The 17,314-nt window shown below is 31.9% G+C and overlaps 1 protein-coding gene across 3 annotated transcripts in view; it reads left to right on the top strand.

The window, feature by feature from the left end:
* The window catches only part of LOC148614910 (epithelial cell-transforming sequence 2 oncogene-like), a 65,388-nt gene that overhangs the window by 12,145 nt on the left and 35,929 nt on the right, over positions 1 to 17,314 (top strand). For 2 of the 3 annotated variants that reach the window (XM_088589430.1, XM_088589431.1), the window contains exons 9-23: positions 596 to 752; positions 1,708 to 1,823; positions 2,334 to 2,518; positions 2,953 to 3,042; positions 4,784 to 4,966; positions 6,279 to 6,382; positions 6,787 to 6,870; positions 7,253 to 7,415; positions 7,887 to 8,053; positions 8,374 to 8,519; positions 9,085 to 9,153; positions 10,369 to 10,593; positions 11,503 to 11,659; positions 12,849 to 12,914; positions 15,015 to 15,103. In XM_088589430.1, coding sequence (XP_088445556.1) covers positions 596 to 752; positions 1,708 to 1,823; positions 2,334 to 2,518; positions 2,953 to 3,042; positions 4,784 to 4,966; positions 6,279 to 6,382; positions 6,787 to 6,870; positions 7,253 to 7,415; positions 7,887 to 8,053; positions 8,374 to 8,519; positions 9,085 to 9,153; positions 10,369 to 10,593; positions 11,503 to 11,659; positions 12,849 to 12,914; positions 15,015 to 15,103 — 2,001 coding nt within the window. Of the gene's footprint in view, positions 1 to 595; positions 753 to 1,707; positions 1,824 to 2,333; positions 2,519 to 2,952; positions 3,043 to 4,783; positions 4,967 to 6,278; positions 6,383 to 6,786; positions 6,871 to 7,252; positions 7,416 to 7,886; positions 8,054 to 8,373; positions 8,520 to 9,084; positions 9,154 to 10,368; positions 10,610 to 11,502; positions 11,660 to 12,848; positions 12,915 to 15,014; positions 15,104 to 17,314 lie in introns of those variants that run through there. The other variant, XM_088589432.1, reaches the window with a different exon arrangement.

Below are 17,314 nucleotides of genomic sequence, written 5' to 3' on the forward strand. Positions count from 1 at the left end.
TGTGTCAAAGTGTTTGTAAGGAATTAGGAACATCTTCTTTTGCAACATACACTAACCTGTTAGAAAATATTCTCCCAAATCAGCACACATTAGCACTATGCATTATAGGGTGACAGGGCCATCAGAAATAAACTGACAAATGAGAGTCTTTTAACCTATTAATAAATTGGTTTCAGTACTATTTTGAATAAAATTTGTCCAGTAGGACTGAATGTTTCTTAAATAAAAAACAGAAGGATTTATGATTACTAGGAATGAGATTTCTATTTTTAGACAGTACAAGACAGGAGGATGTGTGAAAGCTATGAATATGATTTCTGTTTTTAGACAGTACTAGACAGGAGGATGTGTGAATGCTATGAATGTGATTTCTGTTTTTAGACAGGACAAGACGGGGGGTGTATGAATGCTATGAATGTGATTTCTATTTTTAGACAGGACTAGACGGGAGGATGTATGAATGTATGAATGTGATTTTTATTTTTAGACAGTACAAGACGAGAGGATGTATGAATGCTATGAATGTGATTTCTATTTTTAGACAGGACTAGACGGGAGGATGTATGAATGCTATGAATGTGATTTCTATTTTTAGACAGGACAAGATGGGAGGATGTATGGATACTATGAATGCTATGACACTGTATAAAGGTTTAATGGTGACTCAGCATACCATGGGTGTGGCTGGTGACATGGCTGTTACTGACTACCCTCGGGTTGTCTTCATCTCATCCAGGGTACCAGCTGCTGATGTATGTACAAATAGTTCTTTTCTGAACAACCTGATTTCACCCAATTTTTTCTCAAGTGCATTCTTCATTGGAAAATGTTGCAATTTTCTATCAGAATTAATCTCTTCATTGTATATAATATATCATGGTATATATTCATTGAAAACAATCAGAAGTTATTTTCTATGATAACATTTGAGTGCATAATTAATTTGTAGTTTATATGAAATAGACACATGCTGATTGTTTATTGACTGCTTAGAGTGATGATATACCTTTGAAAATCATAACACATTTATGGAAAAGCCTACGTTTTCATTAAAAGCTTAAATTGAGATGTAGTTGACAATCGATTATGTGTAATCACATTTTCTTGTTTCTGTTGTAGTTGATAGTAGAATCTGTGTTGTCTCATTTTCTTGTTTCTGATGTAGTTGATATTAGAATCTGTGTTGTCATGTTTTCTTGTTTCCATTGTAGCTGATAGTCGATGTGTTGTCACATTTTTTGTTTTTGTTGTATCTTATAGTTGTAATTATGTTCCCCCCATCCACTTTGGTGGGGAGACGTATTGTTTTTGGCTTGTCTGTCTGCCCATTTGTTTGTCACAAAGTTTTTCAGTGCAACTCCTATGAAACTACTGAACCAAATTTTATGAAACTTGATATGTAGCAAGAACAACATTTGTTGTGCATATTACATGGAAATTTTGATCCCCTATTTTTTTGTAAGAGTTATGCCCCTTTGAACATAGAAATGTGCCAAAAATTCTCATAAATTACCTTGTCAGTGCAACTTCTGAACCAAATTTTACAAAACGTGGTACGTAGCAACTACATCATATGCAGTTGTGCATATTACCAAGAAATTTTTATCTACTTTAATTGGTAGTAGAATTTGTGTTGTCGCATTTTCTTGTTTCTGTTGTAGTTGATAGTCGATCATGTGTTGTCACATTTTCTGGTTTATGTTGTAGTTGGTAGTAGATGCTGTGTTGTTTGGAGTTATCCCCATTGTCTATGAATATGAAGGAACTACAGCCCAAACACTTATGTACAGACTACAGAAAGAGTTAGATGGGAGGAGAGCTAAGTAAGTGTTAATGTTGGATCAATTATGTTCTTAGAAAAGCAAAACTTTCACTAAAATACTGGTTCTTGTTTTAAAACAACAATTATAACTGAAAATACTCTGTTAAGGTGTTTTGAAAATGTTGAAAAAATTGTAATAAATAACATTTGCATCTGATTATTTTATCATGGCTTAGTTCCCAAAGCTTTGAAAAAATGTCCAACCCTGAGTATATTCTTAAATAAGGAAAACATGGAAATTCAATGAGTAATAAAAAAATTTGAACGAGAAATATTTGCTAAGCAAAAATATGTTATGGTAGCTAATGTCTAGATTTTGATTGACTGAAAATTGAAATTTGAACTTGTTGTACATGTACAAAAATATACATGTATAGTAATATTGAGAAATAAATGATTGAAGAGTGATATAAAAATTTTGTCCATAAGAGAGTGTTTTTTAAAATGAAACTCTGATGTCAATCATTATACTGTGTGCAGTTGCACTTTATTTTACTGTTATATTTTACAGGAGTATAGGAATATTTACTCACTTTGAGTCTCCTGGTGAGATACAATTGGTGGAGAACTGTACTTTGAGTACAGAGACATTTGACCTTGCCATTGTTCGTGAGTTCTTCGAAGATATTTGTAGCCAAGTCGTGGATGAACAAGATGGAGGACAGATTCACGTCTTCAGTCCATTAGCTGCATCAGGTTAGGGTCATAGCTGCCTTGTTATGGTAGTATCACTTCAGTCAAGGTTTATTTTTTTTTTAAGAACGATCAATCTACAACTAAAAATACACTAACAAATTATAATAATTTTCTTTACTGAATTCAGTTGGTATTTTTTTAAATATTTTTTTAATATAAGTATTAAGCTTTATCACCTAGTACTCAAAGTGTGTTGTTCTTAAAGGATATTTAAAAAGTATTTAAACAAATGGACACAAAAAAAAACTGATTTGAAATATTCCATTTTAACTCTACACTCTGAAAGGTGTCATATGACCTTATTCAAGTTCTGTCTTAATTATACTGTATAATATTTTAAGAACATTAGCGAATTGACATATGTATACACTGGTATATTTTGAATTTCCTTTTAACATGAAGTATCAAACAGATTAAATATTTCTGTTTTTCAGAACCAGGATTAGATCTGCTGATACAGCTTACAAGACTGTCTGGTGTAATGTTCTCCAGTCCTACTGGTATTATAGGACAGTACAATCATAGTAAGATGAAAACTCATTTGAAATACATTGATTTTCATACAGACAAAACAATACAAAGAAGCAAAAGTTTAATACTTGATTCTTTTTTTTGTGTGCCCTGAATATACAAAAAAAGGGTTGAAGCTAAGAACTCATCTGGGTAAAATATTGACTTCAACATCGATAATGCTGTCACCTGCAGCTTGGGCATAATGATAATTTCAGTTGTGTGTAGTTGCCATTTCTTAATTATGCCTTCTGAAAAGTAACTATTCTGTAATTAGATCCAATCTTTGAATTAGATAACAAGAAGTTTGACCCATTGAATAAAAGTATTGTGAATTCAACACATATTCTTTATTTCCCCATTAATACAATTTCTTGTAAAATTGACCACTGATTTATATGTGTGATGAATGGAGCTTAAGAGAATTAAATACTCAAGGAATGTATTTTGATGTGTATAGTGTGCATTTATGTATTGTGCGCAGTGCAATTTTGAAGGTCTGAATGTGTGAAAGAGTTTTTTAGACTAAGGTTGCAGTAAAATTTTGTAAGACAAAAAATTTATATTTTGCACTTGATTGGTCATTTTATTTACCTTGATGCGGTATTTCCTATGAAAATGTGAAGGAAAGAAACTTCTATGAAGACTAAAGCATCATGTAAACATCAGTAGCTACATAAATTGGATAATTTTAATTTCAAAGCATGATAAAATTGACACAGGATGTAAGAAATGGCTTACAAAACAAAATCAAAAGTCAGGAAAATCTGACATTTCCAGTTTTGGTTGTAACTCAGATTTCACAATTTTTCGTTTAATAATCATTTTCAGCTGTAAAAGTATTTGATAAGGAAAGTTTGACAGAAAAAGGAATTAGTTACTATTTGGTTTTTAGTTGTTTCATATTAATTTCTAACCATGCTTTATAAGAAGGAAATATTGTACAACCTTTGTTTGAAACATGTTGTTAAGTCATTTGAGCGTGATTTGAAGAAAATATCACTAAAAATTAAATACTTAAAGATGTATATGTCGATTAGATAAAATTTATTTCAGTAACATTTCACTTCCGGTTTGTTTGTGTACATTACACAATGTCTTTTTGCGTACCAAAATCTTTAATTTTGTGGCCAATTCTTACGTATTGATGTATAATATGCACCCCCATGTTCTGGAAATAATTTCTGTGTAAAAATGTGCACATAATACACACCAAAATACGGTAATATATGTTTATGTATTTACAAGTTGAGAAAAGTTCAATACTGTTGAAACTGTCAGTTTGTCTTATTTTCTCTTAAGTACTAGTTCATAATTTTGACACTGTCGATGGTAGAGTTGATTTATTGTGTAGAAAAACCCATTGAACAAATAATGCTTCTTTATAACAGTATTCAGATCTATATTTTTGAGAGAAGCATACATTAATCTTCCACAAAAATTTTTTCCAAATCTAGAACAAGGACTCTTGCAAAGTACCAATTTCATATTTCTGTCTTTGAAGTACAACAACCAAATAACAAAGACAGTCATGTGTTCTGTAGCTGTTAATGAGGAATGAAGAGATTTCAGTGGATTTTTGACATGCCTACAGGCTAGTTCTTGATGAAAAGTAGAGATAGGAGTACTAATTCAAAGAGAATCAATTTCCATTTACCACGTACTATAACTATTGCACACAAGATAAATAGATTCTTAAAAAAATAATTTGTTGCTTAAAATAGATAAAATTAAAATTAAATTTGATGTTTCCAGTCAATACAGATTGGTTACTGCCTTATGCTGACGGATCACCCACCACTAGTTATTTCTGTCAGAGTAAGCTAGATGTCTGGGCCAACACAGCTGACCAGGCTAAAGAGGCTCTGAGGACATGTAAAGATCATCTTACACCATTCTTCCAGAAAACACACAGAGATATTGTATCTCAACTGACCGGTATGCTATTGTTGGAATTTGATATTGTGGATGTAATTGACCAATATTTTTTATTATGTATGTAATATCAATGTTCAGGATTTTTCAGAAATTGAGGTTTCCTCGGGAAAAATCCATATAAAATCAACTTTCCCATAGTTAATGACTGCTTTCCTGACAAAACAAAGCCTTGCAGCATATAAAGTTTTCAACCTGCCATGGGAAAGTGCAACTAAGTACCCAACTTTCCCTGACCCAAATTTCACTTGCCCCAAACAACAGGAAATAGGAATCCTAGAACACTGAATATCACAGATAAGGAACCTACACAATGCAGGAAAAGCATAAATGGTACAAGTTGAATACTTTAGTCTAAATGACCACCCTTGCAAAAAGTCCTCCTGTCCTTTCATTGGTCCAGGTACACAGTAAGTTTGGCTATATCTTCTACAATTATTGAGCTACTGCTTAAAAATGTGTAAGATGTTTATTCATATAATAGAGGTGTGCAGGTTTAAAGGAGTTCGATTTTCATGAGATTTGACCAAAACTAAAGATAATTTCAATATTTGACAGGAATAGTAGGGATAAGCAGTTTGTTTGACGTCTTCTCCCACATTTTTGAGCTACAGTTTTGAAATTTTGTAGGATGTTTATACATATTTGCATATGTGCAGGATCAAAGGAGTTTGATTTTTGTAAACCTTGCCAAAAATTGAAGAGTTGGGCTTGACAGTTTCAATATTCCATACAGTTACATGGCATGTTTTGTCAGATATCACTTCATTTCATATAATGCCTTTTTTTAAAGGACATTGTATTATAAATGCAGATGCATCATTCTTCTCTGCCAAACACAACTTTTTGAGGCTGTCGTACTACATGTGCAAGGTTTTTCATACACATGTAACAGTTTTTATTTCTCTCTTTTATCAACTGTCTGTTTTATTTTCAATTTATGTGTTCACATGCAAAATTTTTGTTGCAACAATCTTTTCTCCTTAAAATCCGAATTATTTCTTCAATTTGGTATCATATAAAGTTAGCAATTTTTGTCTCTTATATAAACTTCTTATTGAGCAGGAATGAGTGAGGATATACTTGGCATGACATCCTGTACAACCCTGTGTTATTCCAGAAACAGATCTATTATGTTAATTGTTTCACAAGACGATGAGCATATGCACTCATGGTGCAAGTATTTATTGTAAATTGCATGTTACGATGTTAGGGCATATCTTTTTCTATGTCTTTTTAAAACGAAGAAAACTCAGATGTAGGACATCAAGTAAAGTCAAGATTTGTAATTTTCTAATTTGACAAACATTTATAGGTCAGATAGTATTTGATGTAATGGGACAGACCAGGATACATGGGAATAAGGATATTACACAAGCTCTTTCTGAAGGTCTTCTAGAACTAGGAGATGATGATTCTGTATGTTGTTATTAGTTTAAGTAAATGTATATATGCACATTTTATTTTGCTGACAATAAGGAAATCTATTTGATGATTTAAGAAAAAATGTTAAGTGCTATATCCGACATGTAAAATGTGTTTACTTGACTGATTCTAAAGGAAACTTTAAAGCTCCTCAGGAATGAAAGGACTTGTTGTATTTTAGATGTTCATATTTGCTACTTTTTCTATTTTTTTTTTATAAATAGATAAACCTGTGATCAAATCTTGAGTATATAACTGTTAGAGCTGTAATATTCAGTTTTGTTTATACTTGGGTTTTATTTAACATGATTTTAAAACAAGCTAGTAAAATATAAATGTAATTTTTATTTAGTAATTTTGTTTTAAATGTTTTAAAATATCATTTCCTTTAATTTTAGGTGAATCCATTGGAATTTTTAGGAAAGTTTTTACTGGCTAAAGCAGGAGTTGAGGATCTGACGTTTACTTCTACACAAAAAAGAGTATGTTTTCTCACAGATTTTGTATTCTACTGTATTAGTTGTAATAATGTAAAGTTATTCTTTCTCGTATTTGTCAGGTTGTCCATCGTTTTTATAGGTAAAGGTTTGAGAAATAATTTGTTGTCTCCCTTTGATTGATAATTGAGATATCTTTGTTTTCATAATACAACACAACTAAAACAAAAGTAAAATTAAGTGAGTGTTTCATGCTGTACCTATTGAAGAGATCTGTGTGGTCAGATTAGAACTTATCATGATCCTTCCTTCACCTCATTAATAAAAATCTCAACTTCAGTCGTAATTGAAAAATGTGTAGGACTGGACTTATTTATCAAAGTATTAGCACTCCTTACAACTGATTAATATTAACTTTACGTTTCAGGTGACTGATGAGGATTATATTGACTCTGAAGAAGAGTATGATGAAAGAGGTCCAACCCCTGATGATGAGGAAGTAGAAAAGATAAATGGCCACGCTGAGAGGAAGGATAAGGATGAAGAAGAGGATAGGGAATTCACTGAAGAAGGGGAGACTTTAAAACCTCGTAAGTATAAATGTTCTGATATGTCAGTTAATTTGTATAAGCATTATAGAAACCTATTAAACAAAAAAAATATTTATACTTCACATGGTTAATGATTAGGTACAACAAAATTGTTATTTAAAAAGTTTAATTTCAAAATTTGAATTTGAAGACAGTTCATTTTTATTCACACATGTAAGATATTATTGTATGTATGAACAAACTCTGTAAATACTTTTTTTTCACAAATCTCACATTTCTGATAATGGTAAATTTGATTAACAACTTTTCTCTTTACTCGTAATGACAGCGTCAAAATACAGTCATTTTATCATTCTTAACAGTGAATTACACATACAAAGATGCTTTGAAATAACTAGTAGCCTAATGGGCTGGGTGAAAATGAATTGAAAAGAGTAATTGTACATAGAAATTTATGTTTACACAGGTCACTATGATAAAAAAAAATACTTCAATGTGCATATTTTACAGCTGATTCGCCTTCTGAGCACAAGGAGAAGGCACAAATGGAGAAAAGTGAAAAGGATGTACAGAGGAGAATGAGGAGAGAGAGAAAGAAGAAAGTAATGAGAGAAACAGAGAATCTGAGGGTTACCTTTGGTAGTATGACAATAGCTCCAGGTCGATATACAAGACTGGTAGGTATTGTTGTTTTATGATCAAGGGGAAGTAATTCATGAAACAAAATAAAATTTCAAGAAAGTTGAATTCAAGTAGAAAGTCACATGCAGCATTTCCATTGTTACTACAAAAAGTTGTTTATATTGTGAACTTTCAGCACAAATCATGCATAAGTGTTTTTTAACTTTATTTTGTATTTGTTATTAAAATTGTATATTAAGCTTATTATGTTCTAAAAAAAATTCTTAATTCTGATACAGAAATTGTAAACATTTCTTGCTAGGGAATGAAAAATGATTTCTACATTTTAAATTTTTGAAATCCTATTTTAAAACAGACTGCAGATAAGTATTCCCAGCAGCCAGAGAAGAGAACACCCATTGCTATGGAGATATGTTCTAGTGAAGTTGAATTCTACAGAATACTAAAAGCTATCAAAGATATCTATGTTAAACCACTCAAGGCTTCTCTTAATTCTAACAGGTATGGCATATTGTAGAATTATTTTTTCTATTTTCAGGAAACAGTATATAAATGTTACTTGATATTCTACATCTTTCAAATTGTCTAATACTGTAGGTAATCAATAGGTATCATTTGGACAAGTTACTGTGTCTAATCCTATAGGTTACAAGTAAGTATCATTTGGACAAGTTACTATGCATAATCACTTTACCAAGTGGACATGTAAAATTTGAAGAATCCCAAGGAAGGAAATAAATATTGAATGAAATTAAGGGCAGCTGAAATGTTTTCTTTTGTTTAAAACCTTATTCTATTGAATGAAATACTAATTTTTTTATGAGGAATATTTAGATTTTAGGGGAAAGATTGTTATCTGAGACAAATAAAAGTCAAGTTAATGTTGAATTGTATCATTTAATATCACCCCAAGGTTTGGTTAACCCTTATGTGAATGATTAATCAATGATGAAATCTCAATTTTGGAAAATAAGCTTTTATCAGTTGTTCATCATGAATGAAATATTTCCTTGTTTTGATTTCAAATATCTTTTGTAATTTTAAAATGCCATTTTTATGTTTACAGAGCCATAGCGAGTCATCAGAATGTACAGATAATATTCACTGATCTCATGATGATTTGTGATGTTAGCAAGTAAGTGAGATTTAATGACAGTTTATTTCATATTGTTGGAATGAACATTTCCAAATAAAACAACTACATTTTTATAAGACAATATTAAGTATGATATTGATAATGCTGCTTTTTTATTGGTCAGTAAAATTTTGTGACCTTGAATTTTACCTGCTCACCAAGGTTGAAAGCTGATCTAGGAACCACACAACTTTATCTGTCTGTACATCAGTTTTTCATCACTTTGTGTTGTGGATGGTACCTACTTTCTGTGAAGTGTTACACAGATGTCATTTGCAGTGTTCATATATGTATTGAAGATGTGTACCTCTTATTATGGATACATTTGACAAATGTTTCCCTACTTTTTAAGCATGTTGAGCATTTCAAGCACTTAATGTTATGGAGGGTTCATACTTTTGTGGTAAAAGTATGGAACTATAATTATTTAAACTTTGCTTAAGGAGAAAGACCTAGGGTAAGGGACATAACTCCAAATCAGTGATATGTTAGTATCATATTCAATTTCACCAAAGCCTTTCAAGCTTCCATTTGAAACAGAATGAAATAAATCCAAGTTACTTTGATTCTTACATGACATTGATGTAAAATGTTTAATACAACCATTCCAATGATTTGTAAGAGTTGTGTCCCTTAAGTCTACCTCCTTAAGTACTTATATATATACTCCACAAAAAATGTTAAGGGTCACTTAGTTTTTTTCCTAATATTCAGATTTTGGATTTCCACCATTACAACAATGATTTTAAACGTTATTAAACTGTTATTTGTTTTAAGAGGATTGTTTTTATTGTTATAGAATTTTTTACATATATGCTGATTATAATAAAATTAAATTTATTGAATTTTCTATAGTGGCCCTTAACATTTTTAACATTTTTTATGGGGTATATATTTGCTGTGCTGACAGCTATATGATGGTGTTGCAGGTCATGGCATCTAATCAGTCTTTTTTAGAAGTTAACTTGATGTTGAGAAATTTCTTTTCTTGTCATAAATGCTTGTCATGAGTTAATTCTCTAAGCAATATTATGATTTTTTTGTACTATATTGCCTACACAGTAATGCCAGATTTGTTTTGATAGTTCATAGTAGAATCATAATTTGAAAGCTTTAAAGCTTGCTTTTGTCAGTGTAAAACTGTAAAAAGTGCAGAGTTAGAGCATTTCATACTAAATTGTTAACAGATTTTTAATGTTCAATTTTTTTTTACAGAGAGCTGGTTGAAAACTTGAAGAATCGTACAGCTGATTGGGACTCAATGAACTCTTGCCTTGGGGACATATTTGTAAAATTTTGTACCCATTTGAAGCTGTACACAAACTTCATCAACAATTATGATGTGATTTTACAATGTATAGAGAGAACTAAAGAACAGATGCCTTCATTTAGAGCTTTTCTGAAACGAAATGAAAGAATTCCTGAACTCAAAATGATGACGTATGTAAACAAATAAGTAAATGTTTGTTTTAATACTTTCAGAATCAAAATTTGATAATCATAAATGAAGACATTTTCAATAGAATTATTATACCCCCACTCTGAAGACTGTCTGTTCGTCTGTCACATTTGTTTTTATAAGTTTATCTGCAACTACTTATCACAGCAACTTATTGAAACAAGCTGTCTCTATGTATGTGGTATTGTGTGATTTTATTTCATGCTTACATTACAAAAACTTCCTGTATGACGACTTGGTTTATATCATACTTAAAATGTAGATATCAGTAGTGGATTTCTTGTTAGATATTTTCCTCAGAGGGTTATCCCATATTTTATCTTATGAAGGAATGACTTAGTGATGTTGTGATGTGAGCATAGATTTCAAATCTGAAAATTTATAAATGATTAATAGGAAATGACTAATTAATAGATGCAAGTACATTAATTTTGAATATTTATATCCGACTTCATTTTTTTTGTATCATCAAAGAAAATGATTTGAAATTGATAGGTTGAACCATATTAAAGTTTTTTGGCATTAGTCACACATTAACTGTCACTGTATGTAGTTGATCATATTGTACTGCAATTTTGATTTTAACACATTTTACAGGAATTATGAGACTTCTGCATTTAAACTTTTAGTGTCTACAGGGGACATATGGCTATGCAAAGCAATTTTGTTTTTGATGTTTTTGTTGTATTTTCAGGGTTTTGTAATTTATCATCAGTTTAACTGGTTCATTCAGCCAGTTTTTAGTGAAGCCTGGGTTGGTCATTTACTTTTTGTTTCTTTGTACATACTATTTTGGATGTTTCATGTTCTTTGTTGTGCATGTTTTGTCGTAATCTTTAGTATATATTTTTTGTGTTAGTAAATGTTTTATGGAGACTGACTATTTTTAGACTTCAAGAACTGCTGTTATTACCAGGAAGGCGTATTCAGGAGTATGTGACATTGTTAAGTTGGTTTGAATGCCATACACCTCAAGGTCACCAGGATAGGGCTGACCTTGCTAACTCTATAGGATACCTCAAAACCCTAAACAAGCACGTTCAGGAGGTAAGCAAACACCTCGGAAACATTATATTCTGCTCTTTGATTAACGTACAAAATAAACCTGTTTCAATTACCATTTGGAATGTAACTTTACAGCTATTTATACAATGTGTTGACCTGGAAGAATCATTAAAATATTGTTCATTAAATACAGTTTTGAGTTTATTATGAAAAAGAAGAAAGATTCACGTTCATGCACAAAGAAAGTACTTTATTTCCACAGCCGCAAAAATTGTGTTGTTGTTTCTGACAGTAATTGTACAGAAACTTGGGAACAGAAATCAGCATGTTATAAAATGTATGAATTTCTTCATTTCTTGACCAATCATGTAGCTAAAATTTGAAGTCTGAAATTAATGAAGGTTTTTCACCCTGTTTTTCAATTGGTCTACTTTGAGGACCAAAGATCAAAAATAAAATTGTTTGATTAAAAAAAAAATTGAATCTTCAGCATTCATTCATTCATTATGCTGAAAAAAATAATGTACATATTTAGATTTTTTCTAATTTTTGGTCTGGCTTTCCAGTCTACAAGAATACCAAAAGAGTCTTAAATTATTCGAGATTTAAAAAAATATAATTTTAGATGTTCTTATGTACCATAAATCTTGCCAGGTATTCAGATTTGGAATTTCAGCTAGATTGGGTAAATTAAGAATTTCAAATTTCTTAAGTCTTTACTTACATCCTTTGCCAGAAAACTATGCTGCATCAAATGTTTAATTACATTCAACTTTAGAGCTGTATCAAGCATGAGTGTAGTATCATTTTTCTGTGTTTTTGACATTTTTAGTTTATCAAGCTAAGACCCACAGGGCATATTATGAGTGATATGAAACCAGGCTTCATGTTTTTTTAATTTTTTTTTTATTTAAGAACTACAGAAAGCCTGATTGTTTATTGGGTGTAAATTTGGCGAATTTGAAGCAAAAATATTGTGAACAATTTTATGGGATGATAAAGGGTTCACTAAGTAATTAAGCCCTGAGTAAATATTTTTGTGGAATTTATTATGGCGTTTTCAGACAGACCGCTAAAATATGCCAAAATTAACACTGCAAAAAATTAGTTAAAAGATCATGGTTTTTGTCTTAGATGCATGAAATCTTCAGTTTTTATCTGGAAAATGGTTACTCAGAAACTGATTATTCATGTTTAGAAACCACTTTAAAATGTTTTCTGTAATTTTCAGACCAAGACAAGACTAGAGAGAGATAGAAGGATGATACATCTACAAAGGTCTATCCTCAACACACCTGTAAGTTATATAATGGCATCAGTGAGTCCTCAAGTTTGTCTTGTTTATCCATCTGTTGAAGTACATTTTGAGTGAAACTTCTCCATTTTAATGAAATTTTTTTTTGAAAGTTTTTAATCCTATGTATAAGTGCTGACTGAAAGATAATTTTTACAGGTCAAAGCCTTTGTCAACCTTTGACAGTTGTACTATTGTTTCATTCTTTCATAAATAATTATTTTGGGGTACATTCTTTATTATTAACCATGGAAGCTACCTTTCACTTTTAGCTCACCTGGCCAAAGGCCAGGTGAGCTATTGTCATCACTTGGCGTCTGTGGTCGTCCGTTGTCGTTAACAATTTTTCAGAACTCTTCTCCTCTGAAACCACTTGACCAATTTGAACCAAATTAATTTTTTTGGATTAATGTTTCTTGGGGTATCCTGCATAGAACTGATGTAGGGATTTTTGATCCGTGGAAAAACACGGCCACCGTTACTAAAAATAGAACGTAGGGGTCAGACAGTAGTTTTTTGCATACATCTCTTAAACCATTAGGTTTAGCCAAATTCTGATGGAGGCAAAAGTGTTCAGCATAATGAGATCTATCTGCGGTGAAATTTTCATTTTAATCTATTCAGCCATGTTGGAGTTATTGCCCTTTTTCAATGTTTTTTGCTATTTTGAATGTTATTTCTTTCAAAATTCTTATCCTCTGACACCACTTGACCAATTGGAACCAAACTTACCTTGAATGTTCCTTGGTGTATTGTGCATAGAACTGGTGTGGGGATTTTTGATCAGTCGAAAAACATGGCTGCCGTTACTAAAAGTGGAACATAGAGGTCAGACAGTAGTTTTTCGCATATATCTCCTAAACTGTTAGGTTAAGCCAAATTCTGATATGGGGGTAAAAGTGTTCAGCATGATAAAATCTATCTGTGGTCAAATTTTCATATTGTTATGTTAAGCCATGTTGAAGTTATTGCCCTTTTTCGACAATTTTATGCTATTTTGAATGTTATTTCTTTCAAAAATCTTCTTCTCTTAAACCACCTGACCAATTGGAACCAAACTTGGTATGAATGTTTGTTGGGGTATCGTGCATGGAAGTGATGTGAGGATTTTTGATCCGTTGAAAAGCATGGGCGCTGTTACTAAAATTAGAACATAGGGGTCAGTTTTTCGCATATATCTCCTGAACCAAATTCTGATTATTTTAAAAAATCTATCCTCAGAAACTACTTCACAGAATTCAATCAAATGTGGTATTTTTGTTTTAAAGGGTATCCTTAACAAAATGACCGTTTGGATTTTTGATCTGTTATAAAGCATGGCCACTGTTACTAAATTTGAACATTGGGGTCAGACAGCAGATTTTTGCATACATCTCCAAAACAGTTAGGTCTAACCAAAATTTGACACGGGGGTAAAATTATTCAGCATGAAGAGATCTATCTGAGGTCAAATTTTGGTGAAAATTTGTTGACCCATCTTGGAGTTATTGCCCTTTTTGGACATTTTTTTCTCTCTACAGAATACAATGAAAGTTGACATTTTTGTTTTATATGGTATCCTTAACAAAATAACAGATTTTTGATCGCTGAAAAAACATGGCTGCTGTTTCTAAAATTAGAACAATTGGGTCAGACAGCAGATTTTTGCATACATCTCCAAATCTGTTAGGTTTAGCCAATAGCTTTCAATTGCTGAAATGATCCTTATTATAAGGTTTACGAATGTGTCCAATGAATCAAATGGAGTCAAAATTGTCTGACAACTCCTTGTTAGAGTTATTGCCCTTAAAAGGCAAAAATTTAATCGGATGAGCAATTCAGGCTCCTAGGAGCCTTTTGTTCATTGTGTTAATTTTTTTCACTAAGTAAAGGAGTTTTGAAAACGGAAATAAGGGCAGGGGCTTCATGTACTTAAGCGCAGCTGTTAATTAGCCCCTTCTAGCAGACGTGAAGGGTATGCTAGTTAAGTTCCATATGCCTCTCCATCTGTCCACCACATTGGTTTGTGGAAGAATGAATACCAAATTACTTTATGAAGAGGGAGGAAATACCTTTTACATGCATTGGTTTATATCCTAATTGTAAAGGTACTGTATTTTATAGAGTTTACTAGAGTCCAATAGATATTTGCTGAAGCAGCTTGATGTTGCCCACTTCAAGCCTCCTACCAAATCCAAGGTTCCAGAGCTCAAGTAAGTGTCTGAAATTTATCACTGATACATTACCCAAAGTTAATTCCTACCACACATACTTCAGATTTATATAGCAGCTATTGCAAGAGAAATCCTTGAAAATGAATAACTAATAAATCAGTACATGTAGTTCAAAACATTTCCAAGTACTGCATATTACTGTCATGGTTGGTCCCTATCATGTCTTCCCTGTAACAGTGTTTTGTTCATGGGTCCCATAAAATACAATGTCTCTTCAATTTCTTAATACATTGTTGAAGATGAAAGGTAGAGTTGTTCAGTTCTTTCTTTGAAGAAAATTCTGGAGAAAACACTACCTAACAGTTTCAATATTGAAATTAACTGTTTGAGTTGGTAAATACACTGCACAAGTTCGAGCATTTTTATACCCCTGGAACAATCTGTCAGGAGGCATATTAATTTACCCCTGTCTGTTTGTCCATCTGTCCATCTGTTCTGGATTACACATGATCATGGATTGTTTGGCTATCTCCTCGTACAGTTTTTGAACTACATCTAAAATATTTTATAGGATGTTTCTACACATGATGAAGGTGTGCAGTGCCAAAGGATTGTGATTTTAATGTTATATTACGGAAATTGGTTATAGTTACACTTAGTCATTTTACTCAGAAATATATTGATCATGGCTTGTCCGGCTATCTCCTCATAAGTTTTTGAACTACATCTAAAATATTTTATAGGATGTTTCTACACATGATGAAGGTGTGCAAGGCCAAAGGATTGTGATTTTCGAAAGTTAGACTTAATTGTTTTCATCAGAAATAGGGGTATATGGCGTGTATGGCTATCTCTTCTTCTAAAATATTTTTGCAGGATATTTCTACACACAATGATGGTGTGCAAGGTCATAGGATCTTGATTTTCATGAAATATTACGGAACCAGGTGATGGAATATTACGGAACTGGGTGATAGTTAGGGATTTGTTATTGGGGGTATTAACATTTTTTATGTATCTGTCAGTCTATCCATCAGCCCTCTTTTTCACATTGCAACTAGTCTGACACTACCAAACAGAATTTCATGACACTATGTGGCCAGGATACAATATGTAGACATGCATATATTTTGGAATTTCTGATCCCCATGTTGATCCCCAAATTTTTCGAGTTACGGTACTGGAACAGTTTGTCATTGCAAGTCTTGGAAGGATTGAGCTGAACCAACAGACCATGAGTATCACAAGTCTTGGAAGGGTTTCTGAATCTGCAAACCATGTCTTCATACAAAAATAAACATGTTCCTAATTTGGCAAATCTAGGGAGCGGAGGCATCATTAGTGTCTTACAGACATATTTGATTTACTATTAAAAAAAAAAATATTACTAACAAATGACTCAGGGGGTTCCTGTGATAAACAGGGCTTCTAGTTTGTGTTATTCATTTTAGTTAACTTTTTTTTACAATCAGTTATATTATTGGGTTATTGTATTTATATTGGTGAATATCATCTCAGGCTGATATATTGCAGGAGCTTGTAAGTGCTGTATGATACTCTGCAAGGGGTAATATTCACCAACTTAATGTAATAACGGTTTAGTTTTACAGTCATGAATATTTAGACATCCTTAAATGTGCTTGTATTAATATAATATATATTCTTTAAAGAATATATATAATTTTGAACTAGTTAAAATATTTAAACTAGTGCAATGTACATTTTGCTTCCAAATTCTTCAACTCAGCCTTTATAGGGTGTCCGTAGATGCCCCAGGCAGTGGGTGGCACATGCTTAATTTTTTTTTCCAAAATATTTTCATCCGTTATAGATCAGAAACTCGTCTTGTTAACGAATTACACAGGAAGCACTAGGAACTAGAAGAGAAAAGGTCTTTGTTATGTTGATTTTTTGATAGATAAGTTGCTTTATACATGTATTCTGAGTCATCCACTTTTTGACATAAAAAGAAGTTAGTTATTACATTAAAACCAAAACAAATTGATGATATTTTCTCTGTGTTACCCATATCAAAGGATCTGCTTTGTTTCTACATGGACAGTCTAAATGTTTATATTTTGCATAGCCCCATGATGAAGAATTCTGTTTTATTGTATTCCAGTTGTTGCCATTACTTCTCTTGATTGTTTAATTCTGATTTTGCCTGCTTTAATTTATTTTGGCCTAGCTAAATCATATCTGTTTTTATGACTTAAGATGTTGACTCTAGTAATTTCAATGCTAATGCTC

Source organism: Perna viridis, chromosome 6 (genome assembly GCF_037379345.1).
Source record: "Perna viridis isolate PV_CMFRI_1.1 ecotype Kerala chromosome 6, ASM3737934v1, whole genome shotgun sequence".
Lineage (NCBI taxonomy): Eukaryota > Metazoa > Mollusca > Bivalvia > Mytilida > Mytilidae > Perna > Perna viridis.